The sequence below is a fragment of the Humulus lupulus genome, chromosome 6 (assembly GCF_963169125.1).
Source record: "Humulus lupulus chromosome 6, drHumLupu1.1, whole genome shotgun sequence".
NCBI lineage: Eukaryota > Viridiplantae > Streptophyta > Magnoliopsida > Rosales > Cannabaceae > Humulus > Humulus lupulus.
Window position 1 is genome coordinate 79,495,353 of NC_084798.1, and position 12,350 is coordinate 79,507,702.

The window sequence follows — 12,350 nt, forward strand, 5'->3', positions numbered from 1 at the left end:
GTGAACTTGCATTGATTATTTGGATCTCAGCAATGCATGTCCCAAGGATTGCTTTCCCTTGCCTCGAATCGATCAGCTCGTAGATGCCACTGCGCGTCACGACATCATGTCATTCATGGATGCTTACTCTGGATATAGCCAGATATCCATGCATGCGCCAGACAAGGAACGTACACTACAAGAAAAAATGCTTTTAATAACACCAAAAATGTGTTATCAAAACATACCATAACACTTTTTGATGTGTTAAGACCACTATGTTATCGTAGGTCAGGGTACTTTACATAACACTTTATCATTGTTATACAAATTTGTTATTATACTGTCAACGATAACACAATTTCTGTGTTATTTTAATAAATAGATAAGTGTTTAATTATGTTATTTATAGTCGATTATACAACACATTTCAATACTTATAAATTTGTGTTATACTACACTTTAGTATAACACATTTTTTGTGTTATACTACACTTTAGTATAACACATTATTTGTGTTATATAATGAAGTTTGCATAACATAATTCTTTGCATAAAAAGTGTTATTGTAATAGATATTATAACACAATTTTCGTATTATAACACTAATTTATTCCATTATATTTTAATTTTTTTTTCATATAATTAAAATTAACTTTCTAATATATACTAGCATCATCAAATGAACTTAATTTTCTAATAACAAAAAGTAAAAACATTCAACATTGTATTAACAATCCACAAATTAGTTTAAAACATTCAACACTGTCATCAACAACAAAATGTTCTTTAAGTATTCAAGGAGTCTTAGATATTAAACATAGTGAAAAGTTACTACTTTCAACACCAATAGTTCATTTCTGCATCATCGCCACGAACTCGTTATAATCTATGCGCCCATCCTGCACGGAGAAAAAAAATGTGGGAGAAACAGTAAGGTCTTGGAGATGAAACAAATAGAAGTGATAGCCATATCGAATTCAACCATGAATCATAGAAAACAAATGCAAGTCTTGAAAGAATGCAGGTTTCATTTTAGTAGACAGTAAGATGTTTAAGCCAAATTCACATTAGCAGTAGCAATTCAAGAAAAAGTAAATTCAACCACAGAAACAAGATCTTAAATTCTAATGAGTCCATCTTGATATTTGCAAAACAAAACAACTAATGGCTCAAAATAAAATTTGAATGATCATATGCCCTATGCAAGGAAAACAACTCTTTAAATCTCTGAATTTTAATTTGCAGCCATTCAATTGGTGCAGTAACAGAATAATCATCAGAGAAATACTCACATTATCCTGATCAACTTCTTGCATCATTTCTTCTTGCCAGACGTCCTCTACACCAAACTCCTCACAAGCATGTTGAAGCTCATCTTGAGTAATGTAGCCACTTCCATCTTTATCGAAGTAGGAAAATGCCGCGAACAAATGATCTTCTCTCTCAATTTTGTTTAAATGCAAAGTGGCTGCTACAAACTCTCCATAATCAATTGTTCCACTGTTATCTACATCTGTCTGAAAATCAGTAAATAAGTTAAACTAAGAATATCTAATGTTCTCTATCATATCCTTGAGTGATCACCATAATTTAAGAAGAGAATAGCATATTAAAAGGTGAGTAATCTCATTGCTTATGATGAAAGAATAATATTTCAATTTCAATGATTTCCTGTTGAGATTTGTCACCAAAGGTGAAATATCTTTTGAAGTAATTTAGAAATAGAACAAGAGTAAAGCAAATTGTCACATATAAGGATTTTTTATATAAAAAAAAACATATATAATCAAGATTGAACAAATTTTCAACCTCTTGGTGCTTGGTTTAAAGTTGAAACCATACAAAGCCCAGAGACCATTATAAGGAAAAAGGAACTAAAAAGGCAACCCATAGTCCATACTAGTGTATATCTAATCTTAAAAATCTATGCCATGATATACTAGCATATCGATCCAAACTACAGGGAAAATATTTTTTAGTCCTAGATTTAAATATTTTCATTGTGATCCTAAAATTTTTAAAAGTGTTCCCAATAGTCCTTATTAACATTAATTGTAAAATATAAAATGACACTTTTAAAAGGCTTAGAGATCAATACTAAATATTAAGTTCTGTATGAAATTACAGCTGCGCCCTTAAATTAAATCTAACAACATGTGTGTTCAGGGGCTAAAGTGGAAAAGTTTTAAAGAAAAAAACAATATATTCTGACGTTTAGGGTACCAAAAGGAGAGCTTCTCAATAGTTTAGGTGTTTAGAATCATCTTTTAATATATACTTAGCTCTGGGAGAAGCATAGTTTTTTCAGCCTCTTCATTTGGAATCTTAATAAAAAGAACAAGGATATCCCATTTATAATAGTTTAGGTGCATAGAATCATCTTTAAACATATATGAACTTACTGCTTGCATTAAATCATAAATTTCAGATTCCTTAAGATTATCTCCAAATCTTTTCAAACTAGCCCTAAGTTCTTCCAAAGTGATTTGACCACTATTGTCAGTGTCTATCATTTTGAACATTTCTTTTAGGCCAGCAATTTCTTCTTCAGATAAGCTCTCTGCAATTACCTGCCAAAAAAAGGGGAAAGAAATGAGTTGAATAATTACAAGTCATCTATTAATTTAATTTAGGTATATGACTATCAATTATTTGGCTTCAAACCATTCACTTATTTAATACATAAAGTGACTTACTCTAATAGCCATTTTCTTGAGCTTGTTCATTTCAGAGAATTGCTTCAATCGACTTAATATTGCAGAATCGAGAGGCTTGTCAAGAGCCACACCACCAACTTGAACCCAGGGATGGCCTGCGAGACATATAAACAAAGGTCATCAGTGCAAATAGAATGATGTGCCTAAGAACTCCTTGATATAGAATTATACATAAGCAAAAAATTATGACAATTGTTGAACAAAAATGATGAGAATAATTATTTATAAAGCAGCTGAAATGAATAACAGATGCTTTTCCAAAAAGCTTTGCTCAACAATAATTGCAACCCTTTAATTTCAGTAGCAACACAAGTCAAACACAAAAATTGTAATTATGAAAGCAAACCAGTGACAGAAACTCACACAAAACATCATGTGCAGATATCCGCCTTTTGGGATCTCGAATAAGCATTTTCCTTACTAAATCTTTGGCACCTTCAGAGATACTAGGCCATGGGTCTGTTGAAAAGTCTAGGTCACCATGTAATACTTCTTCAAATATCCCTTGCTCACTCTCTATTGAGACCAAGGGGAAAGAAAAAAGGTCACAAAATACACATACAAAGACACAAATAGAAACACAAATACTAAATACAACAATGACTAACAAGAAGCATCTTTAAAAATCCTACCAGCCCAAAATGGAGGCACTCCACTTAACAGAATGTAAAGAATCACTCCAGCACTCCAACACATGGTGGGAATAGTATTATCTAAGCACATCTAGTTTCTCACAAACCATACTCCTTTACTCATTCGAAGATATTCAAAATATACTTACTAGTTACTTAGAAGATATTCAAAGTCATCCATAAAAATAAAAATAAAAGAGTCAAACTAATCAAAGTGAAAAAGGGAACTGAGTTTTAAACTGGGAAATTGATCAAATATACAATTCATAGAGGAATGCTTAAAGACCACAGATGACACTAGAGGGTCAACAAAAACTCATCTAAGCACAAGCTCATGTCCAACTACTCTTTAGAATGGTGCTTGTTAAAAGACTAAAAAATCTTCTAAAGCTAGTTGGGTATTTCTACAATGAAACATTCTTTAATCTCCTCCACCACTATACATAATAAAACATGACATCTCAATTCAAAGTATTACTAAATTAACTACACACAAGAAACATTTGGATAAGATATTTCAGCAATAGTAGCCTCATCAGCAGTAACACATACACATATTTTGAAAATCAAACTACATTTACCATTGTATAGCTCACATATATCATTTTAAAAATTAAACCATTATCCCAAAATTATCAACATCTGCCAAGTTGATGGTATGGTAGTAATAACCTGATATGCCATAAATCAAAATCTACTCTCCACAGTCTACACAAGTAGAAAAATAATTGTATTCAAATGAGGGATACTAAATTTCACTTTCCCAATTGCCCAAAACAGAAGCCACCACAACACAGAAACTTCCAAAAAAAAAAAAAAGAACCAAATGTAAAATTGATTGGTCTTTGATATAAACTTGTCTCGAGAGGAATAAGTAAAGGATAGTTACTTCTAAGAAATACCTGTGAGGCAGAAAGCTTTCTCACAAAGCCATGAAAATATTAATCAAGGTAAGGGAATTGTAAGTCAACCATTTATGAATTTTTTTCTCATTCTTGAGTAATGAGAATATCAATAAAACTCGCATTTTTTAAACTTTAAATCAAACGAGGAATGCATGTAAAACAAAGAATAAAAATTCTTATGATTTTGCTAAAATAATTGGCCATACTCTGAACCTCCTACCTGCAATGTGATATCTAAACTTTCTAACCTTATTATGATTTTGCTAAAATAATTAGCCATACATTTGCCCTGTCTATTTAAACTGCTTTATACCATGGTAATATGTGGAAGCTAGTCTTGGATGAATTCACTAGCACAAAAAAAATGAAACCAAAATGGCAGATACCAAGACTACACAATATCCAAAAAGAGAATTTTACAGTTATGTTCTATAAATAATTTTGGCCACAGTTATTTGCACTTTTTACATTTTGAATAATAAACTATTTTATTTAGACTATTTCCTCTAATTAGAATCCACATACGCTTCAGGTGACTGTACAAAACATGCTCTTGCAATTTCATAAAAAACTAATCATCGTAGAGTGCCGCTTTAAAGTTACTCAAATTTAAAGAAATAAAATAATCAAACATTCAAAGTGAGAAGGGAAACCTTTGAATGAAACGCCAAGCTACTAACAGCTAAAATCGGAGACCCATCTATGTCGCTTGCAAAGTCAACCATTGACCCTGATGGATAACCATCATGCTTCTGCATATCAAAGTAAAATTAAGAAGTTCAAGACAATCTACACATTTTCTAGACAATGAAATCTTTAGAAGGAATTGATGGGTTAAAAATCCAAACCTCAAGGTAGCAAACTATGGAGCTACCCTCATCATGGGTTAAAACCATACATGACAAGAGGGAAAATGCAGAAACTCAAACTCCCATACTATGCTAGCGATAAAATAAATATGCTATAAGCTATATCTCCATGGAAAAGCACCAAATTATAAAGTGAAATCTACAGCTCTGAAGTGTTGGAAAACCTCACCTATTGATATTTGTCTACAGTAAACATATTAGTTTCTTTGATTTTGTATTCTGCCCATTCCACCTCATCATCATATCAAGAGACTGTTGATGGAGGTTGTTTAATGTATAATCTATAGATAATGTGACAAAAGTAAGCTCATTATATGAAAAATAAATAAACAAATATGACATTCAATCATTAATATTTACGATTTCTTGTTGGTATTTGGGGAAAGAAAACCTTTGCAGAATGCTTTTGTTCTCCAAAAATGAAACTAGTATTGTGTCCAAAGAACACTCATATCCTTTTATCTCTACAAGGATGGCCATTTGTCTAATCAATTTTCTCTTTCTCTTTCTTCAAAACTTCACATAGTTTGTTTTGATTATTAATAAACTAACGAGGTTTGATATAACCTTACATTTGAATAAGGCTGGCGAGTTCACCCTCCCCATAAGAGCTAACTGCAAGCTTAGTATCCAATTTATGCAATAGTTTTCCACCAGCATCAAATTGCTGAAAAAATTATATAAGACAAAATAAATAAAAAATTAAAAAACATAGGTTTTTAACATTCAACACATCGAGTGCATTATGGAAACAAACATATATGTAGATTTCACTATGCTAGCTACCCTCAGGGAATTTTTCACAAACACATCGATTGCATATGTAAACAAGAAAGATCAATTGAATAAATATGCTAATAATTAAAATCCACAAAATTATAGACAGTGAGAGAGAATTATAGCTTACCCAAAGAGAAAATAATCAACTGCTTGTTTTTGTCCATCACTATAGTGCCAATGATGTGTCACGAGTTTGTTTACTGGACTAAATAAGACAAATTTAGAGAGATTCAAAGTGAGGCTTTGAGCTAAGCTTCATCTTGAGATTGAGCAAAAAACAAATCCAAAATATAATGACTAAAAATTATAAATATGATATTGTCTCTGTACAGAACAACCCGCCCATATAAATGAGGGGTTTTGGAAAAGAAAATTGACGAAAATAAATGCTTAGCTTACAACCACTACCAATCACATTTATTTATTTAAAATGATAATTGTTATATTAAAATTACTACTATAGTGCATATATCATTACTAATTAATATTATCACAAAATAGATTTATTTATAGTATTACTCACTTATTGTATGTGCCAATGATGACATTATTAAGTGTTATATCTTACAAATATTATAAATTTTTAGTAGAGACTACGCATAAAACTACAATAAGCAAAGTATAAGAGTGTGTTTGTGTTTTAAAAAAATGATTATGTCATATATACAGGTATATCCACTCATATTGTCAAATTGAATACTCTTGTCATAAAAATTTACATGCAATCTAACTAAAGCTAGTCAGTCTAGAATTATTAGTATAATTTATGGGTATAACAAGTGCAAAAAATGACATACTAAGGCTATTTATTTAGGTATAAAAGAATAGTCGCATAAATTGAACTAAAGTATAAAATAGACCCACGACAATTTCTCTTCGTTTTTGCCAAAAACCATTGGATCCAAACCCATGCTTATCCCACCATTCAAACCTACTCATCCATTTCATAAATCAATTGAACGGAAATTTGGGCTGTTTACAGTGGGAGCTACAGAGAACCATGTAAAACAGCAAATATGGGATAGGGAACGACAAAACCGTCACAAAAATAATACCATCTTTATAGTTATTAGCAAATTATATGTTTTTCTAGCTGTTACATTTTTGCAGGGCTGGTTTGGCAACTATGAGACTATCTCCTTAAGCAATCAAAATATGAAATTAACTCATTCAGATTCAAGGGCCACAATTTCATATCTGACCTCTTCCAAATGCTCGTTTATAGTAGTCACAGCATCCTGTACTCCTCTAATGGCCTCCTTTAGTTCTTTATCATACATAGCATCTGCTTCTGCCTCTTCAGTCCCACCAGCTTCTGTAATCTCATGGACATGCACACACTCATGCTCCATTGGTTTCTCAAATTTGCAATCCGCATGGCTCACCAAACGTTCTGATGGCCGACCAGCCTTCTTCAGTACCTGTAATGTGACCGTCTTTAAAAGTAAAATAATTTAATGTTAGCCGGGCAAGAGTAAATTCTGGAAAAATTGAGTTACAAGAAACAACATATGAGATTCCATTTGCATACAAGGTTATTATTCTAGAAGTCTGGTTGATGAGTGCAGAGTCATCTTAAAGAATTGAAAATGCAAAAGAAATCACTCTGCTACAGCCATAAGATCAATAATTATCCTCTGTAAACATGACATTTTTTTAAAGAGAACAATAGCTTTTACTTAAACTCGTGAAATAAAAAGAACAATCCTAGCAGAAAAGGAAAAATAATCATTGAAATAACTGTAAATTTATGTATGTCTACTGTCTAAGCAGTTTAGAGATCGTTTATGGTTAGTCATCTCTATTGTTACACAATTTTTCCATGTTGCTTCCAAATCATTATCTTACAGGAACTTACGGTCCCCAAGGAAACTCAGCTAAATGATTCAAACTAAGAGAAAGGACTTTTGACTATCCAATATCAACAAAAGTAAAAAATCTTTTTACTGATTTGATTTACCAGATATTGGATTGAACAATACAAACCAAAGGTACCCCTCATGAGTAGAAATAAGAAAACACCTTCATGCTTATTATATTGGTCTTTTGTTACTCTCGTTTTTCCTCAATAAACTATTCAATGCAAAAAAATTCTTCACGTATGGACAACTAGATTGACTTAATTTCATCAATAACATTAGGAACATGATTTCTTAAATGCTAGAGTTGCTCCATAATCTGCTTCTCAAGCACATAGAATGATCAGCAACTTATCAGTAATCTCTCTATAGTAACTAATAAACAAGCTTTCAGCTTTTAAATCAACAACCTTTGTAAAGAATCCTTTCTGTCACAAAATCATCCACATAACTCATAATTGGCAGATTGAATTTTACTATTCAGCATGCTTTTTGGGAAAAAGAAAAAATAAGAGTCTTAACAAATGTCCATTTCCAATGATCTATCAGGTAAATCAACTATACATCTCATTAGAGAATCATACAAAAATTTCTAATTGGCACTTGACTTGAGACTATTAGCTTTAAATTATTTTAAGCCATAAGAAGGCTTTTTAAAAAGATCAAATATGCATGCACCTTGCTCTTGTCCAAGAAGGGCTTTTACTTAAACTATTCTTTCCAATGATTATCATCTTCGATAATTATTTTCATTTAAATTAGTAAACGGAGCCTTGGTGTCACACATACACTGGGAATAAATAATAAGGAAAAGGGACCTATACAAAGGCAAAACCATAATGCAAAACAATATGGCTCTCTAAACGAAACTTCAAAACATTCAAAATGGCAGAATAAGAAAAGGGAAGGCTTGTATTAGAGTTCTAAGATATAAATCCACAAAGAAAATAGCCAAGCAATTTTTAGAGTGTATTATAATAGTGGCAAAAAAGAAAAATAAAAGAGGCATTGGTTACCAAATTCAGTTTCTGCTTTTCCTGTTCTTGAACAGATCTCAAAAGCTTAGCTAAATTAACTCGATCGTACTCATAATTCTGAAATAGGGACTCCATTTCAATGACTTGAACTCGAAAAAACACAGAAACCCGCTTCACAAACTTAAATACAGAATATAAACATATATTTATATGTGAATTTCAAAATTTGGGATGTGAATATGGATACCAATTTGTTTAGAGCAGTTATTGAACTCCAGTGTAATGTCACTGCAAAGCTGTTGATAGGCCAATTCATTTCCCGAAAGCATATACTCCCAAAATCCCCTGTATCAAAGAAATCTCTTCTTCAAAAAAAGGAACGAAAAATGAGATGCAGAAAGAAAAAAAATGGTAAGCGCAGAAGGAAAGATAAACCTTTTGAGGTTGGAATAGGCTTCGATCCGACGCTGCTGAACGGCGAGAAATTTATGAAGCAAATTAACGATGGTTGTTGAGAAATCAGAGGCGGAGGTGCCATGGCTACCATCTTCGGCCATGGGTTCACCTATTGATAATTTTTTTTCAAAATCTTCCGTGTGTTGCTCTTCTCTGCCTCCTATTTTTTTCTCTGATTTTACTCACTTCTTATGCTTTTCAAGAACATTTTTTTTTGGTATATTTGTACCTAAAAATTTATAAACTAGCTACACACTACCAATACTAAGTTTACCCATTTTATTTATCAAATGCCCAAAATTTCTTGGCACCAAGCAAGGGGGAAAAGGCAAGGTAGAAGGTTGGCGCCAAGCTATAGAGAAATGGGAACGGTGCTTGAACGGCGACGACAATCGGTGGGTATCTGTTCGGGGTTGGCAGAGAGCAAACGAAAGAGAAAGGGAGAAAGGGATCGGTTATGGAGGGAGAGAGAAAGAGATTTGGGGATCGGTTTGGAGAAAGAGATTGTATTTTTTTTATTTACTTATTTTATAAATAAAATTTGATTATATTTGTTATCCAAAAAATTGGAATTGATGACATGGCAGCTGACACCTGGAGGAACTCTGTTAGTGTATAGACCAGAAGACGTATTAGAAACAGTCAGCAGCCCATTCTTACCTGCGACCAGTCTGATCGATGGTTCCAGATACAATGTAATATTACTTTAAAGATCTTTGTAAATCCCGAATTTAACTCACGCATTCTCCTGAGTATCCGATTATTCAGGAGGGAATATCTGTAACAATCTTGTGTAATCCCCCTTTGAGCCTATAAATAGGGAAAGATAGCTCAAGGGAGGGACTTTTGGCTTTCGAATTACTTGAAACTAGTGTAATTCTATTTGAAATATTGTATTGTTCTTCAGAGGTTGGTGAAACTCATTGAACCCTTGTTCTTTGATCACTCCTTTGATTCACACATCAATAACAATCTAAGTGGACGTAGGTCATTACCAGATCTTGGGGTCGAACCATTATAAAATATCGTGTTCTTATTATTTTTGTCATTACGTTCTTCTCAACGCATTAATTCACATCAAGCATATTCTGACTCCGTGTCAGTTGGCCAAAATCTGGGTCAACATTTTGGTGCTTTCATTGAGAGCTTGATTTATCATTGTTGAGAAAACCAATGGCGAAAACTGCAAGGAAAGCTGGACAGGTGGCCGCCGCTGAACCGTTAAACCCACCTCCTCCTCCCCCTGCAAGCGTGGCTGAGGATGAGCCACATTTAGATTTTGAGGAGGAAGAAATGGATGATGCGACGCTGAAGAGTACTCTGGGAGCGCTGCAAGAAGAGCTGGCTAATCTGAAAGCCAGTCAAGAGACAGCTACCGAGGTTATGGCACGGCAACAGCAGGAGATTGAGCGGCAGCGCGCGGAGTTAAGCGAAAGGCAGGCGGAGATGGACCGCCGCCAGAGCGAATCCATGGCAGCCCTCGAGGCAGCCTTGCAACTAGCTAGGAATCAGGCCGCACCTGTTTCGCAGCTTGACCAACCTGTCAATGGGCCACCCCAGAGGGGTCCAAATCCTAGCCCACCAATCCAGCCCTCGAGTCCACAAAGGCCCGAGCAGCCTCAGGTGCCCCATGACGATGTCCCGATGGGCCCTGAGGCACAGCCTCCATCCCAGGCTGGTCGCGGAAATCCCCCGCAACAGAGGCAGAATAGGGTCGAGCGTCAGCCTCGTAGTCCTAGACGCCGTAGGGGCGATGAGCCAAACCTACCGAATAGAGGTCAGTATCCTCCTGGTGACAGGAGGAACTCAGAGTTAGGCTCTGCGGTCCGGGGTCCCCCACGGCATGATAATGCCCAGGGACATAACGACCAACGCAGGCCACCCTCTAATGCTCGGGACGTTTTAGCCAGGGATGGAAATCGAGGGAACAGTCAATCCCACCATAGCCAATCAAGGTTCAGAGATGGCCATGGATATAATGAGGCCGACTCAGGCAAGGGAAACGCTGGCCGAAGGAATGAAGAAAGAGGTAAAGGCAGGAGCCAGGTACCTCAAGATGACCAACCCAATAGACGGGATGCTGGGGGGCAGCCCAGGAAAAATAATGTCTTCAATCGGCTCGGGGGTAGCGAGCAGCGGAGAAGAGACGAGGATTTGCAAGACGTACTCAACGATCGCCGCAAGCGGCATGGCGAGAACGTCCCCCCAGCAACAGAGGCTACAACGATTCCTGCTACTGTACAGGCCCAGATAGATGCCCTCAACCAGGCAGTGCAACAGCTGGTCGGGGGAAGGACATCTTATATCGACCATGATAGGAGGAAAGGCACTCCTTTCGTACAGAGGATAGCTAATGCAGAAACTCCAAGCAAGTTCAAAATGCCTACACTTCCAAACTTTGGCGGGTACGGAGACCCAGTGTCTCATGTCAATAAGTTTGAAATACAAATGGACATTCAGAAAGTGTCCGAAGACGCTTGGTGCAGGATCTTCCCTGCAACACTTTCTGAGGCCGCGCAGGAGTGGTCTTTTAAGTTCCCTCCCTCAAGCATAGTTTCCTGGGAAATGTTCGTAAGGGAGTTCTACGGACAATTCTATGCAGGTCGTGTGCATCCGACCGAAGCAAACCAGCTGGTGGAAATTCGCCAGCAGGATGGAGAATCAGTGAAGGACTACATCCAGCGCTTTATGCGAGCAGCGCCTGGAGCAAAAATGGTGGGGGACGAAGGCAAAATGATGGCCATAACCGCAGGGGTTAGGCGTCGCTCCCCCCTCTGGAAAAGCCTCCGAAAGGAAGGAGTTAGAACTACCTAGGAATTCTTGGACCGGGCTGATCGTTATATCAAGCTCGAAGATGCCATTGCCGACGATGGAAAGCCTTCTGGCAAGGATAAGAAAGCAGCCGAGCCCGCCAAAGCCACCAATGGGTCCAAACCTATCGGCAAAGGCAACGGGAACGGCAGCGGCAATGGCAAGAATGGTGGAAAACGGCCGTATAATGAACCTTCCACCTCCGACAATAAACGAGCGAAGGGTAACCGTTATGAACCTCGGTTCACTAACTACACTGCCCTCGTTGAGTCTCGGGGAGAGGTTTATCAGGCCACAAGCTCTAATGTGCCTTATAAAAAACCTGGCCCCATTCGAAAGGATATTTCGAAGAGGGACACTAC

The 12,350-nt window shown here is 36.0% G+C and overlaps 2 protein-coding genes across 3 annotated transcripts; both read right to left on the reverse strand.

Moving 5' to 3' along the window:
* Positions 1–796: 796 nt before the first annotated feature.
* On the reverse strand, positions 797–5,267 carry LOC133782310 (calcium-dependent protein kinase 1-like). 2 transcript variants are annotated; one of them, XM_062221563.1, is made up of 6 exons: positions 3,332–4,323; positions 3,063–3,215; positions 2,679–2,794; positions 2,385–2,552; positions 1,275–1,499; positions 797–881 (listed from the first exon to the last, which is right to left on the reverse strand). In XM_062221563.1, exons 1-6 carry the CDS (start codon positions 3,420–3,422, stop codon positions 834–836), a joined length of 801 nt encoding a protein of 266 aa, XP_062077547.1. In that variant the 5' UTR covers positions 3,423–4,323; the 3' UTR covers positions 797–833. The 2 variants fall into 2 exon arrangements, with proteins under 2 accessions (XP_062077547.1, XP_062077548.1); XM_062221564.1 differs by lacking the exons at positions 2,679–2,794; positions 3,063–3,215; positions 3,332–4,323 and adding exons at positions 4,890–4,988; positions 5,085–5,267.
* Positions 5,268–5,536: 269 nt separating this feature from the next.
* LOC133785243 (uncharacterized) lies at positions 5,537–9,278 on the reverse strand. Its single transcript, XM_062224494.1, has 6 exons — positions 9,157–9,278; positions 8,969–9,086; positions 8,761–8,901; positions 7,088–7,321; positions 6,013–6,085; positions 5,537–5,772 (listed from the first exon to the last, which is right to left on the reverse strand). The coding sequence occupies exons 1-5, from the start codon at positions 9,276–9,278 to the stop codon at positions 6,083–6,085; spliced, it is 618 nt and encodes a 205-aa protein (XP_062080478.1). The 3' UTR covers positions 5,537–5,772; positions 6,013–6,082.
* Positions 9,279–12,350: the final 3,072 nt, after the last annotated feature.